At 43.1% G+C, this 15,520-nt stretch overlaps 1 protein-coding gene across 3 annotated transcripts in view; it reads right to left on the reverse strand.

The window, feature by feature from the left end:
• Positions 1 to 10,598: 10,598 nt before the first annotated feature.
• The window catches only part of HBS1L (HBS1 like translational GTPase), an 87,790-nt gene continuing 82,868 nt past the window's right edge, over positions 10,599 to 15,520 (reverse strand). For all 3 annotated transcript variants that reach the window (XM_058735355.1, XM_058735357.1, XM_058735358.1), the window contains 2 exons: positions 12,868 to 13,012; positions 10,599 to 11,267 (listed from right to left, as the gene is read on the reverse strand). In XM_058735355.1, the coding sequence (XP_058591338.1) occupies positions 11,256 to 11,267; positions 12,868 to 13,012 (157 nt within the window). In that variant the 3' untranslated portion in view covers positions 10,599 to 11,255. The remainder of the gene's footprint in view (positions 11,268 to 12,867; positions 13,013 to 15,520) is intronic.

Here is a 15,520-nt window from a genome sequence, read left to right on the forward strand (position 1 = left end):
CGTCCTCATTTACCAATCAGAGAATGTGGGAGGCGTCCTGACACTCAGGAGCCTTCCAGTCTCCCAACTCTAAGTGAAGAGAGTTCTGGAATATTTCACAGACTTCCGGTACATTTTGAGAAGGGGATAATAACCTGGTAAACTAACATCAGCTTATGTGTTCATGGCCCTTTGAAATGTCAGAAGGTATCTGTGTATCTCCTTTTATTGCATTCACACTATAAGCTTTATTGCTCAAACACTGAGGGCCGGACCCTGAAGCAAGTCCTTGACACGAATGTACTCATTTATTCCCCACAGCAACCCTATATAAAGTAAGTGTCATTAAATCCCCTCTATTGTAGAAGAAACTGAGCCTCAAAGAAGTCAATTTGTCCAAAATTGCAGTTAGTAAGGAATGACCATTAATCCGTTTTTCTCCTAATCATGTTTTTCCTCCACACATCACTGCCCTCACCCCACAGAGGTAACTGAAGACAGACTCCCTCTCTCCATCACTCATCTGTTTCTCTTGACCTTGCCTGCCTTCTCTCTGACCGGTTCCTCCATCCCGAAACCAGCAGCTTACCAGCCAGATGTGCCATGGCAATAAAGACACAAGCCAAATATATGCATGGTGTGTGTAACACACAAGGGATTCATATCTGTGATGTGTGTAAGAATTTCTATAAATTGGTGAGGGAAATGAACAGCCCGATTGAAAAAAATAAGCAAAGGCTAAAAAAAAAAAAACCAAAACCAAATAACAACAATTCGTAGCAAAAGGGATGCAAGACACGATTGGCTAATGAAGGTATGAGAGGTGCTCGGCCACACTGTTAATCAAAGGACGTGAAGGACAGAGAGATGCCCTGTCTCCCCAGTGAGAGACAGTACACATCCCCCGTGGGCAGCGTGTACTCTTCCGTGGGCTCCCAGGGTGGGAGGGCTTACAACACACCTGGGAAGGCAACCAGGCAGTTGTCAACATTTTTTTTTATATTTATTTATTTTGGGGAGACAGAGAGACAGAGCACAAGCAAGGGAGGAGCAGAGAGAGAGGGAGGCACAGAATATGCAGCAGGCTCCAGGCTCTGAGCGGTCAGCCCAGAGCCTGAGGGGCTTGAACTCACGGACCGCAAGATCATGACCTGAGCTGAAGTCTGACGACTAACCCGCTGAGCCCCCAGGTGCCCCGGAAGCGTCAACATTTTAAATGTGCCCACTTGGAGTCTGGTAAGCCTAGGAATCTCTCTCACAGAATTTCTTGCTCTGGTGCAAGTAGCTGAGTCACAGGACATCTGTTTGTATGGTCATTTAAAAACTATGGGGCGCCTGGGTGGCTCAGTCGGTTGAGCGTCCAACTTCGGCTCAGGTCACAATCTCACGGTCTATGAGTTCGAGCCCCGTGTCAGGCTCTGGGCTGATGGCTCAGAGCCTGGAGCCTGCTTCCGATTCTTTGTCTCCCTCTCTCTCTGCCCCTCCCCCGTTCATGCTCTGTCTCTCTCTGTCTCAAAAATAAATAAACATTAAAAAAATTTTAAAAAAAACTGTGAAAACCATAGAAATGTCTACCAACTGACGAATATGGTAATTAGTTGTGACACCCACAGTAAGGAATATTATGTAGCCATTGAAAGGATGTGGAATTAGGTGAAAAAAGAGAGCTAGTGGATAATATGTCCTATATAATCTCCTTGGATGCCTATTTGATTGAGGGGTTGGAGAGGGCAGGGGGAGTGAGGGTTTTTTCCTCTTTTTACTCCATGCAGTTTTAAATTTCATGAATACTTTGTGATGAACCTTTATCAATATGCCACTTTTGTAGTTAAAATTTTGTCAAATGTGAGATAGCAATATTCTAAATTCATTGGTCATTTGGGATGTTTCCTGGCTGTGCACAACCTTAGATCCTTAGCGCTTCCCTGCTCGCCCCTTGTTGGTCTCTAAATAATCTCCAAAATTCTTGCTAATCAGTGATGCAAAGCGAGAGGCTCTTCTTTCCCTAAGCTTCAGGCCTCTCTGCAGATCTAAAGGTGACCTCTGATGATGGTCTGATGAACAAAGGACCAAGCTCCTGGTGTTCTCTCATTTGCAGCTCAAAGCCTCTGCAGAAACTTGGGAATTATAACTCATCTTATTTAATTTAGCCACGTTCTCGAGGCTCCTTCTCCTCACCCAGTAAGAAGCAGGGAAGAAGTTTAAAGGCAAACATTTTTCTTCTCGGCCTGAAATTCTTAACGTTCCTTTTCCGGGTGACTTTTCTTTTATCTTGTGTTATTGACGTGGGGTCATTTCGAGGTGCTTCTGTTGGATACCTGGTTACATATAAATAGAAACATCCATGCAGGGACAAATACAACACTACATGCAGCCAGCGTCCATTCCGGAACCCAGAAACCAGGGTGGGTATTTCGAAGTCTAATGCAGGGAAATGGTTACATTGTGTTGGAAGGCCGAGAGAGGGTCAGTCCGGCTGAAGCGCCCAGACAATAGTTAACATCAAAGAGCAGATGTCATGTCTGAGCCCCGGGAACACAAGAAGAGGTGGGTAGAGGGAGCTCCTGCAGGGTTGTGGCGTGGCCACAGCGGGCTGGGCCAAGGGCAGCTGGGGGCTGCAGCTCGAGCTGTCGCTGGAGAGATGCTGACAGGGCCTGGAGACAGGGAGCGTCTCTTCCCTCCCCCTCCTTCCAGGCTCTTCCTAGTGCCTCCCGTTGGCAAAAAGCCACTTGGCAAGGGATCTGAGCGATAGGGTCTGCAGACCCCAGCTGTGGCCCCACAGTTCAAAGTACCAGGGAGGGAGCCTGGAGCAGAGAGCTGGCAGGGAAATACCCAGCCCAGACAGACTTTTCTTTTTTTTTTTTTATTTTTTTTATTTTTTTAATGTTTATTTTATTTTATTTTTATTTTTATGTATTTATGTATTTATTTTTTTGAAAGAGACAGAGCAGACAGACTTTTCTTAGCTTGTGTCCCTGATTCTCCCACTCAGCTTCCAGTGTCTTGTTTGCTCCTTCCGAACCTTCTAGAAGCCCACCCTTCTTTCTCCTAAGCACGTCATGCTCAAAAATATGCATCACCCTCCCTTCCCCTCCCCCACTTCACTGAGATTTCTCTCACCCAAGCTATTGAGAAAAAGATCTGATTGTGTGACAGAAACAACGGAGACTAATGTGGATTGCTTAATCAAGGTTTTTGTCTTTTTGTATAGTTTGCAATAATCCAAAAGATTCTAATTAGAGGACTACCTAAGGGAGATCTTTTAAACAGAAGGGACTTTCCAAGGACACCAGGGGGGAATTTTCTGGAATTTTCTGACACAGAGGAGCAGAATAGTGCGAGAAGCTGGCCCCAGTACTTGTAACGCGCACTTGGTGCTTCTCAGAACTTCTCACGGAAATCGGCCCAGCTTCAGAGCAGACATGAAGTTAGCTTTTAGCTGGTGCACCTTTGTGCCACTTGTCATTCAAGCTTGACCTGGTCCATTTTGGCATGGTGCCGTGGCCCTTCACTTCCCTTCTCCCTCTGTCCTAGCAGCCCCTTCCTGTCTACACGGCAAGCATTGATCCCCACGTGCCGCTCAGCCACAGGCCTGACTCTGGAACCAGAGCGCAGGTGAAGCGGGAGACACTTCCTGAGGACACGGCATTCAGCCTCACTTCGGCCTGAGCCCTAGTGGGTCTTCATGCCCTTCCCTTGAAACTCAGGACCAATCGTCTCTTGCCTGTTTCCCTTAAGGAGACTAAAATCCGATACCCAAGCCTAGCAGTAGAGACTCTACTCCCTTGTGGTTCCACCTGCCTCACTGTACCTCTGCATGTGACCTGCTCCCGAATCCTGCGGACTGGTCCACCTGCTCTGCAGTGCTCGTCCTGCTGAGCCCAGTCCCCTGGACTGCGTCCAAGTGTACTCCCATTGGCAGCAACTGCCCCCGCCGCACCCCAGCGGTTGCTCTAGCGCCAGGGCCTGCACAGTGAGAATAGAGGACTCAAGGCTTTAAGTTCAACTGACAAAATTATGAACATGAGGTGTGCAATATTCTGAAGACCAGTAGTTCTAGAATACTTCAGAAGGCGACAGGGTAATTTTCACCTCATAGGCAACAAATTGTTCTTTTTGGAATTATTCCCTGATTTTCCACGATCCTCTCGAGTGTTTTTGGAACTCTGAACCACCCAGGTGGGCCGCAGTACCAAGAAGTACACGGTGTGTTTGTTACGTAAGCATCTCCAGAAGCCATAGGGGAAGATACGGGTACCTTCCAGTTCTCTCTCTCACCTTCGTCTAGGGGAGACAGAGCACGAAGCAAGTCACAATGTAGTAGCACGTGGGTACCCCGAAGGCGGGCACTATGCTTGGCAGAAACCCAGGGCGGGGAATGGAGAGCTCCACCTGAGTTCAGTGAAGGGACCAGAGGACGGGACTTTGGAGGTGGATAAGGAAGGACGGGGAGGAAGTTAACAGGCAGACAAGAAGTGGGTAATTCCAGGCAGAGGCAAGACCTGTTGAGGACCCCACCATCCTTCTGTCTCCACAAGAACCTTGACCAGAAGACACTCTCCTCTCTGCCCCCTCCTTCTCCCCTCTCCTGGTTCTGCAGCCTTTTAATGGGCTCAAGTCTCTCTACTATAATATTGTATCATGTGACTATATGGAGGAAAACAGAAGCTGATAAAGTGAAAATGTGTATCTTCTCCAGCACGAGAACACTGCTCTGAGAATCACAAAACTAAACCCAGTTAATGGGGTACCGAAGTGATATTACAAAGGCCACACGCTACCTCCTGCCCCTCTGTTGGGGGCATAATTTAATTGACTCGTTTGTTCTGTTTTACACTATTATTTCTACCTATTTAAGTGGTTTCCAAGTAAGGAAAAAGTTGTGTCTGAGAGCTGAAAGCTGGCTTGGCCATCTTGGGTAGGCCATGGTGTTCTTCTATCAAACATTAACAATTCCTAAATCTCTGACATCAGACAAGGTCACTGTGATCCTGAAGTGAGATCCTATAACCGCTGAGCGAAAGGCACTGTGCAAACCATAAAACGACTGAACGACTCCCTCCTGTGGCTAACTTGAGTGACTGCTGTTGCTTTACTTGCAGCCATTGCCCCTCCCTCAAAGGGTACCCAGTTGCAGAATTACTTCCACTTTCTGACAGCCACCAAGTCCAGAAGAAACCCTTGCTCACTCGAGCCCACCTCAAAATTACCTATGTGTGCCAAACTCTCTAACAAGCCCCTCTGTACCCCTTCTTACTCAGAAGCACCTAGTCTCCATCGTGGATGGCCTCTCTTGCTGCAGCCAGCATCGGTCATTTTGACTAGTCGTGTCCTGGTGGTCTTTGACTGATGACACCAACAAATGATGGGCACCAACATATGCTTGATGCAGATTCTTCTACTATGACTTCCCGGAAGTTTTGAACTACATCTATGACCTGAGTATTGTATATCCTGCCTCCCCACTTCTCCACCCCCTCCCACAAGGACTCCTTACCTTCACCTCTGAACACCACCGCCTGGGTGGCTCAGTCGGTTGAGCGTCCGACTTCAGCTCAGGTCACGATCTCGTGGGCCGTGAGCTCGAGCCCCGCATCGGGCTCTGTGCTGACAGCTCAGAGCCTGGAGCCTGGTTCACATTCTGTGTCTCCTTCTCTCTCTGACCCTCCCCCATTCATGCTCTGTCTCTGTCTCAAAAATAAATAAATGTTAAAAAAAAATTTTTTTAAATGCATAATGAAATTAGTGGCCTACACCCCCTCTAAAAGTTTTACACATTTGGCACCTGTGTCCCTTTGTCTTCTAAAATGTGGTGCTCCACAAAAGACTGGGGTTAATTTTTCATTTCTTTGAAGATGACATTTTTGGGGGGAGGCTTGCTTTATTCCCAAGATTTGTTTTAATCTTAGAAAAGCCAACGTTTTGGCAGAAAAATGTGGTTGTGATCCCTTTGTGATGTTTTGCACAAAAATGGTGTGCTCTCATCACGTGCAATCTTGGGATCTCTCTGTCCACCATTTTCATCTATCTGTGTTCTAGGAGCGGCTCCGAAGGAAAACTTACAGGTCATCAAACTTATAATGATCACCTGTTTTCAGTCTTCAGCGAGTATTTGGATGTTGCTGTTATGATTTAGGTCAGTTCCTATGCAGTCTCTTCCAGCCTATCCTGATTCCTTCCTCAACTCAGCAAAATCTCCTGCTGAGACACCATGCAGCAGTTCAAGAAAACTCGTGTTTGTTAGGATGCACCTGAAAGGTCTTTGCCTCCAGATGCTCAGAACACTACTCTACATGTAGGGCTGATTTTTCCACAGAACCTCATGCTGTGTTTCCCAATCATCTTTAAAAGAAATCTATCGGAGCCCAGTGCTAGAAAGCAAGAGTGTATTACGTGCCCTCAGCCACCTCACAGTCCATTTGCGTCCTGGTAGAATCTCTGGCAGCCAGTTGATTTCTTGTCCGCATTCTGAAACGCAAGCACATTTCAGTCTCCGCAGCTCAAGAGGCTCACCCCAGGTCAGGAAAGACTCCAAAGTGGGGCTGTGGTTTAATGACAAGAGGACAGACAGAAGCAGTGCTAAAGTTTGCTTTTCTTTCTCTTTCCTTCACTATAAAAGTAGCCGTCTGCACACACAGCATTAGAATAGAAATAAAAGCTTGTAATTTTCGGTCACTACACACATAAGGAAATGGAAAGCAGTCATCTGCTGCCACCGGCATTAATTCTTGCACTCACTCAACAGTCGTACGTGCTAGGGACTGTTCCAGTTGCTGAAAAATAGTGGTAGGCAAAACAGAAAAGGTCTCTTTCCTCTTGGGACCGACATTTCAAATAGGAGAAAATGACGAATTATACAAATGAAATATGAAATTGCAGCCATGAAAGGATTCCAAGGACAGGGACAAGGTCCACGAAAGCACGCAGTAATCCTATCTACTGTAATCAGAGCCCACGGGTTCCCTGGAAAGCGACAACGAGCCGGTACGCGGGAGCTGAACCTCATGTTACATGCGGTCTTTCCACCAATCCTCATCATGTAGCTATATGCCTCATCTCATCCCTAATGTTTATTTTTAAAATCTTGAATAGCTTTGGCATTTTCAAAGAACCAGACTGTAAATTATTCAACAATTCTACTTTTCCTAAGACCTCTGATACAGAAGGGCTTTCAGTGGTTCCATCAAGGGTTTCTGTTGGGTTCATCTTGCCCCTGGACCCCATCCCTCCTGTCAGCACGTTGTTCTGCTGGCTTGTGGCAGCTCTGGTCCCACTGTTAAGATGCTCATCGGTGTGGCTCTTCTTACTGGAGGTAGGTGGGTTCTAAAGAATGGTGTTCACTGTTGGTGGGACTTTAAAACATTGCTAGTTTGGAGGCCAAAAGCTGCCCTCTTGGGTGATTTTGCCAAAGCAAAACCTGCCTCCCTCTCTCCCCCCGCCCCTCCCCGCTAATTTTTAATTTTGCAGGAGGGAGACTGTGATTTCCAAGTTGAATTACTTAGATTCAACAGAATCATAATGGCTCCCCTCCTCACCTAGTCCCTCTGCATTGTCCTTAAGGTACATTCTTGCTAGATGCTTCCATATTAATTCTTCAGAGAACCCCCTGGGCTGGGCTGTCAGCCCTAGGAAGACCTGTGCTCCAGGGCTCTCTCCTGTGCCTAGAATATGGCAGGCTCATGTTGAGGAAGGAAGGAAGGAATGTTTTTCCATTCATGTATTTCTATGGGTATTTTAGAGGAAAACTGGAAAATGATGGCCCAGTAATTTTTATTGGGTCTTCTTATCTGGAAGGTTTGTGTGTATGTGTTTTAGCCATGTAATCCTGATGAATTCCTACAAAACAGGAATGTGCTGGGGACGTTCAAATGACTGTATTTTTACATCTTTTCTTTTCTTTTTTTTTTTTTTTAAGAGAGAGAAGCAAGAGGAGGGGAGAGGGGCAGAAGGAGAGACAGAGAGGATCCCAAGCAGACTCCACACTCAGCACGGAGCCTGATGGGAGCTCGATCCCACAACCCCGGGATCATGACCTGAGTTGAAATCAAGAGTTGCAAGGTCAAGCAACTCAGCTACCCAGGTGCCCCTTTACATCATTTATTAAAAGCTACTAATACTTCTATTGAAAAATCTTGATTGCAGTATAAAATAAAAAGATCTTGAGTAATGATCAAAACTACATTAAAAAATAGGGGTGCACACACATGCACGGTCTCTCAAAATAAATAAAAAAAATATGTGCTAGAGGCAGAAAAGAAATGTATCAAAATATTGGCAGCAGCGATATTTAGGCAATGGAACTATGGGTGAATTTTATTCTTCCCTCCACTTTTCTGTATTTTACAAATTTTATACAGTGAAAGATTACATTTTAACAACGGTTAATTTTTCATCTGCATATCCATAGGAGAAAAAAAAGTCTATGTCTAGAAATTGTTTTCTAAAATACCTCTCAAAATAGAAGGGCTCAAATACTGTCGTAAATAATGTACCCATGGAAAAAAACACAAGTCAAAATATGGATCTATCATGTTTTTAAGGCCGGTTATTCTACAGGCAATTGAGCGGTGGAGATTCACAAAGAGCTGAGATCAGAGAACAAAGAAGCCACTTGTGTGCAGAAACAGAGACACCATAAATAGGAAGAAGAAAAACAGCACGGGAAGCAAAAGTGCCCCCAAATGGATGCACTGTTAGTAGTATGGATGGAAGTTTCAGGGGGAAGATTTCCACCAAAGCCAAGCTTGTGTATGCTTGCTGTTTGTCACTTAACCCCAACCTCCTACTGCCACCACACCTCTCCCACGCTGGGTGGGTCCTCTTAATGTCTCCACCCCCTTAAACAACAATCAATTGTACACATAATGCAAATAAGAAGACTGCACTTTATCACAATTTAAGAAGGGAGAAATAAACACTCATTTCTACTACTGTTGCTACTATTTTTTTGATGCTAAACTTTTTTTTTTTTAATGTTTATTTCTGAGACAGAGAGAGACAGAGCATGAGTGGGGGAGGGGCAGAGAGAGAGAGAGGGAGACACAGACTTGGAAGCAGGCTCCAGGCTCTGAGCTGTCAGCACAGAGCCTGATGCGGGGCTCGAACTCCCAAGCTGTGACATCATGACCTGAGCCGAAGCCGGACGCTTAACCGACTGCACCACCCAGGCGCCCCGATGCTAAATTCTTTTTTTTTTTTTTTTTTTTTTTTTTTTTTAATTTTTTTTTTTTTCAACGTTTTTTATTTATTTTTGGGACAGAGAGAGACAGAGCATGAACGGGGGAGGGGCAGAGAGAGAGGGAGACACAGAATCAGAAACAGGCTCCAGGCTCCGAGCCATCAGCCCAGAGCCTGACGCAGGGCTCGAACTCACGGACCGCGAGATCGTGACCTGGCTGAAGTCGGACGCTTAACCGACTGCGCCACCCAGGCGCCCCCGGATGCTAAATTCTTAACAGTTAATTCTATCAAGGCCTTATACAACACTGAGTGGACGTCTCTTGTTCTGGCCGCACCCCTGCCCAGTCCCAATCCATTTCTCCTGCCTAAAATCACCCTGAGTTTCCATCCAACCCTCCCATGATTCTCAGCCATGTGCTGTGCGTGATATCCACTTCACACCCAACTACAAGGGTGCCCCAAGCAAAGAAATTAAACTCAATTACAGTCAGTGGTGAGCTGTTTCTAGAACTTCTGGAAAACAAATGCTCTTTAAACCTGCCCTTGACCTTGATGAAGGCTCTGCGGATCCAGGTGTGGAATAGCAGGGGGTTCTGAACAGAGTCAGAGGGAAAAGCCAACACTGGAGAAGGCGAGTATAGATGAATGAGTCTTTGCTGACACTGAGCTGCTCCATCTAGATGGAGTCAATGTCTGGCTACCGCTAGTCTTTCTTTTTGGTTTACATCACTTTAAGTTAGGTTTTTGTCAGATCTATCTGTTAAATTCCTGATTACTATAATGCATAAATAAAACACTTTCTTAGCTTAGCAAGTTTACACTGGAGTGACAACTACTCAAACACTCTTCAGTAAAGAAATGTACTATATGGGTGTGTTTGCTCCGTGATCATTCACCCAGCAGCACATCTACACTCTGTACATTTTAGCACATGGATGTTATTCTTCCACAGAATAAAAGAAATGTTGTCACACAAGGTAAGCCACCAATATACAAATCACACTATTTCCCAATAAAAAGGTTTATCATACAGTCCATCAGATCAGAGTCCCAGGCCCAACTGAGGATGAATTCTACCCTAAAGCGACTTATACTCAGGAGGCAGCACAACAAATACCCGTTAACTAAATTTACCTTGGAGTTTGCTGTTGCAACTTTAAAGAAAAACATGACTTTACTCACAGGGGACTTACAGTCTATAAAGTATGCAAGATAAAGTCATCATGTATGTAATTCTAAAACAGAGAACAGGAGAAATAAATTCATGGTTAGAAATGGAGGAGCTGAAATTTAATCTGTTAGGGAAAAAAAAAAAAAAAAGGAATTCATGTGTCGGGAAACTTAGGTGAAAAAGATCCCATAAAATCCCCAAGTCATTTTTAGCAAGAGTGGTAGAGAAGCTCATAAACAGACTCTAAGAAACAAAACACGATCTGCTGTTATGCTCAAACTAAGGCAATTTATTAGCTGGCTTTACACCTTAAATAATCTCTTGGTTACCTACAGGGACAGTTCCACTAATTCCAAACTAAGCTTTCAAAAGTTCATTGTTGGAGGAAGAACATTCTTATGCTCAACACAAAATACCTCTTTTATAACTTTCAGCAAATCTTTTCTTAGAGTTAACTAAAAAAAAAATTGCTCAGGTCAAATATTAACTACCTCAACAACCAATTTAGTTTATTTTCCATCAAAATGTGCGCAGGAGAGTTGAAAATCAAAAGAGAACACTGTAAACATTTTGTGGTTTGGCTGGAAGTAGAGTTCATTTCATGATGACTGAACGTCTTCTAATACATATTTCTGATAGTTTCCATAAACCTCAGCAAAGTAAATCCATTCACTAACATTTCAAAGGGAAAGTTGTTTTCTTAAATGAAAGTGCAATATTAGCCTTTCTTTGCCATTTGGCAACTTGAAATTTTCGCAGGAGTGCTGATTAATACTTCTTTGTAGTTGATTATATCATTTTAAGTTTCTCTCTCATTTAAAAAAATATCAATTGCACATTGTTCCTTTAACTGAACAACTGGATTCTTTAAAACAGAGGTTAGCTATTTCACTGCATTTGGAAACATGGTAGAAATTCTGACCCATCATTCTTTTATCTGTAAAAGAAAAAGACAAAAAAAGGCGCTATAATTTATTCATTCACATATTACGAACAATAACAAAAGGAAAATGACAGTGAAATAACCATTATATCAAGATGAAACTTTTCTTTTTTCCTGCAACTTTTCCCCTTCCCCAGTCATGCTATTTCTGAGATTTACTACAATCTCTCCATTATGTTCCATAAGACACTGTGTCTTATTTCTAGAATGCTCTTTTAGAAAGAATGCTTTGATGGATTACGTGTAACGTTGCTGACAGTGAATTAGATAACATTTACTGAATGCCAATTATGGTGCCAAGTGTTTTGTGTAGACCTTCACTTCACGACGCTGGGAGGTAGGTTCCTGTACCCCATTTTTACAGGTGAATACACTGAAGGAGAAATGTGCTTGTGCTGCTAGGAGTCAGTGGGGTAGTAACAAACTTGGGCAGCTGGACTCCAAAGCCTTTTGCAGGATGCAAGTATAACGGGATTTGGATGCAACAGAAAGCCCCGTGTTCAAAGTAGACACTCCGTTCGATGAACTGAATAACTTTCATACGGAAAACGATCAAATGAAGTAATGAAGTTCCCTTTAAAAAAATAATATTCCTAAGATTTACATTAATCATGATTGTGTGGAAGAACATTTAAATTACTGAAGTTCTCTGGTCCAGTTCTGGCTATTTTCTCCAAAATTCAACTGCACCTTACATGATACAATAGGTCCCTTTCATTAACATTAATTGAACTTTCTGAATGAATCATTTCAAAGAACACTGAGAACCAGTTATTTAAAGAAAAAACAATAATGATGGCTCTTCTATTAAATGAAATCACTTCCCCCAAATTCATTGGACTCTTAAAGTCTGTATTCTCATAATTTGGATTGCATAGTTTCATATCTATTTTTCAACAAATTTAATTTAAATTTTTTTTTTTTTTAACATTTATTTATTTCTGAGAGACAGTGAAGGAGTAGGAGGGGGGCAGAGATGGGGGGAGACAAAGAATCTGAAGCAGGCTTCAGGCTCTGAGGTGTTAGCAAAGACCCAACATGGGGCTCAAACTCACAAACAGTGAGATCGTGACCTGAGCCAAAGTCAGATGCTTAATCCACTGAGCCAGCCAGGTGCCCCGAATTTACTTTAATTTTTAATAAACGTTTATTTATCTTTGAGACAGAGAGACAGAGAGAGAGCATGTGTAAGCAAGGGAAGGGCAGAGACAGGGGGAGAGAGAGAATCCCAAGCAGGCTCCACGATGCCGGCGCAGAGCCCCACGTGGGGGCTCGATCTTATGAACCCTGGGATCATGACCTGAGCCGAAATGAAGAATCGGACACTGAACCGACTGAGCCAACCCCAGGCGTCCCAAAAGTTACCTTAATTTTGAGGAATATCACTCATGGGGAAGATAGTTTGGAAGTCTCACTGTGAAAAGTTCTAAAACCACACATTGTCTTGCCATCACGTAAAAAGACTTGAACGTAAATTTTAAAATCTTGTTCTAATACCATAACTGTGTTCCCCTTAAGCCATAAAGTCTCAGTGAACATTCTCACAAAGCAGGTAAAGAAGAGACGCCACGACAGGTAGCCACCGTCACGGTACCTCGGTGACCACGCCCGCGGCGATGGTGGAGCCGCCGTAGCGCAGCATGAACCTCCCCAGCTCCTTAAAGTCTTTGTACAGCTCCAGCGCCACCGGCCGTTGCGTCTGCAGCTCCACCAAGGCGTTCTGGCCTTTGGTCAGCAATCTGTCAGGACAGGGGGAGCGGGGACGACACGGATATCCCGCAGAGGTGAATAATGCGGTTAACAAACCAAAAAATGTATATTTCACATTTGATCAACTTTCAAAAACTTAAAGAGTTTTTAAAATGAAAATATATACCTTTGAATTGTTCTGGGTCAGTTGAAAGAAATGAGAGGAATAATTCTAGATTTAAGAAATATTAGCTACATTTTATATACGTGTGTGTGTGTGTGTGTGTGTGTGTGTGTGTGTGTGTATTTTTTACCAATCTTCCAAATACAACTCTTGAAGGACCCTATAACCTAAAATGCTCAAGGGCCCTCCACCAAAGCCTTCCTTTCATTCCCTCATGCAACTGAGAGGTTCAATATCTAATAAAGAAAGTAAAGAATTTTCATTTTAAAAGAGGAACATAATATAAAATTCTAATTGGGGGGACGAAGTGTTGGGAAGTTATGTATAAAGAGGACAAAATCTCCTAGTGCCAACAGACTATTCTAAACCTCTCTCTTTCCTTCCCTCCTCTCTCTTTTCTCACATAGGAATAATAATTCTTTAACAAGGGTTCAAAATAAAATCACATAAGATTTTTCCACCGTATGATGTCTGTAGGAAATGAACGGAGTGGGGCAGGAGCCTTCATATAAGCAGTTCCATACAAATATAAACAAAAATCCTCATGCAATGGGCCCTCCCAAACTTATGGGAAGAGTAGATCCCAAAAGGGGACATTTTGAAAATGTTCTCTAATTTAATTTTGATAACATTCTCTAGTTTAATTTTGATGTGTTCTAGAAAGAAAACAGCAATTATAAACTCTCCTTCTGAAAGATTAGTTCAGAGACAGAATAAGCCAAAAAAGTTTTTAAAAAAGTATTCCAAAATTTCCAAAAATTGGCTTTGGACAATTTCAGTCCAAAGTCCCATTCCTTAGAAAGGAGAGTATCTAATATATTCATAATTTGTACTTAATGTTGTTTCTAGAAAGCTTGATTCCATCCATATGAAGCAATCAAGTCTAATTTGCCAGCGGTGGAAAGGAAGGAAAGACCAAATGGTGCTGGTGTAAAGTAAGAGAAAGGCTACAAATTAGGTGCCAGGAAAAATTACTATGAGAATATAGTAGAACCCAGAATCACTGAGCAGGGAGCAGAAGCAGGGAGGGGAAAATTCAGAATTAGATATGATGAGTCAATTTTAGATTGAGAATTCTCCCAATCACTTGTGTGGGTCAAACAACCTGGATCCTGCCAAAAATACTATAATTTATGTGAACCAGCTGACTAGGTTAAATTCCTGACTCTGCCCCCTTGCTAGCTCTGTGAACTTGAACATGTTCTATAACTTCTTTAAACCTCAGCTTACTTATCTGAAAAATGGGGGAAATAGTACATGCTTCGTAAGGTTGCTGAGAATATAAACCATGCGAAAGCAGTCCTGAGAGAGCCTAGGAAATAGCGGTCATTCAGATGTTTGCCATTATTTACACTTCTCGGGACATTATGGCATCATGGACTTTAAAGACTCAGGTTAAACCTCAAGAAGTATCAGTGACTACACATACTGTGGTGAGCACTGAATAATGCACAGAACTGTCAAATCACTATGCTGTACACCTGAAACTAATATAACATTGCATGTCAACCATATTTCAATACATTTTTTAAATCCATCTTGAAAAAATAAAATAAAAAGAACTATTAAGGAACTATCTTCGAAAGAGAGATTAAGTAACTCTTTCTTCCTAACTAATGGAGAAACGGGCATGGGTATAGAACAGAGTGAAGACTCACTTCCACTTGCACCCTACCTATTAGCCCACTAACCACCTCTGGGCCTCTTACCCAGGTGCAAATGAGGAGGAACACCCAAAGACTGAAAAAAAGGGGATTTTGGGTGGGATTCCCCATAGGGTTGAAACGAGGAAAACCCCAAAGCTAAAGCAGCCAAGCCAAACTGTGGTTAGTTAGCCTTTAGTTGAATTAGGGTAAAAAACTTAAGGTTCTCAGGAAGCACTTCCTTTGAAAAATCCCAACCTTGTCCCAGCCAAAGGGAATTGTCCCCATTGAGGCCTGGATATTAATGATAATCAAGAGGGAAACAACATGGTGGTGATTACCTCAGCTTAAAGCTCCATGTGGATTCTGAACAGAAAGAAAAATTCTGGGTGGGAAAAAAACTAGAAGCTACAGGGTATGCAATACACTTTTTGCCTGGAGTATTCTTAAAGTATGGAATGCTTCTCATTAAGGAGGTGACAAGAAAGTTAAGAGCAACACTCAGGTGTAATCTGGAACTGGTGGCTAGGCATAATTGAAATTCATTCTTTAAAATGTAGAACTGACTTTTTTAAGTGCCTTTATTTTTACATCATCAGTACCTAGGGCTTGACACATATATGCAAATTTACATTAATATCTTTATTCACAATCCACACCCCACTGCCACCATCCATAACAAAAATTATATCTAGCGGCACTCATACCTAGACGGAAGCTTAAATATATGA

This window comes from Neofelis nebulosa, chromosome 6 (genome assembly GCF_028018385.1).
Source record: "Neofelis nebulosa isolate mNeoNeb1 chromosome 6, mNeoNeb1.pri, whole genome shotgun sequence".
Classification (NCBI taxonomy): domain Eukaryota; kingdom Metazoa; phylum Chordata; class Mammalia; order Carnivora; family Felidae; genus Neofelis; species Neofelis nebulosa.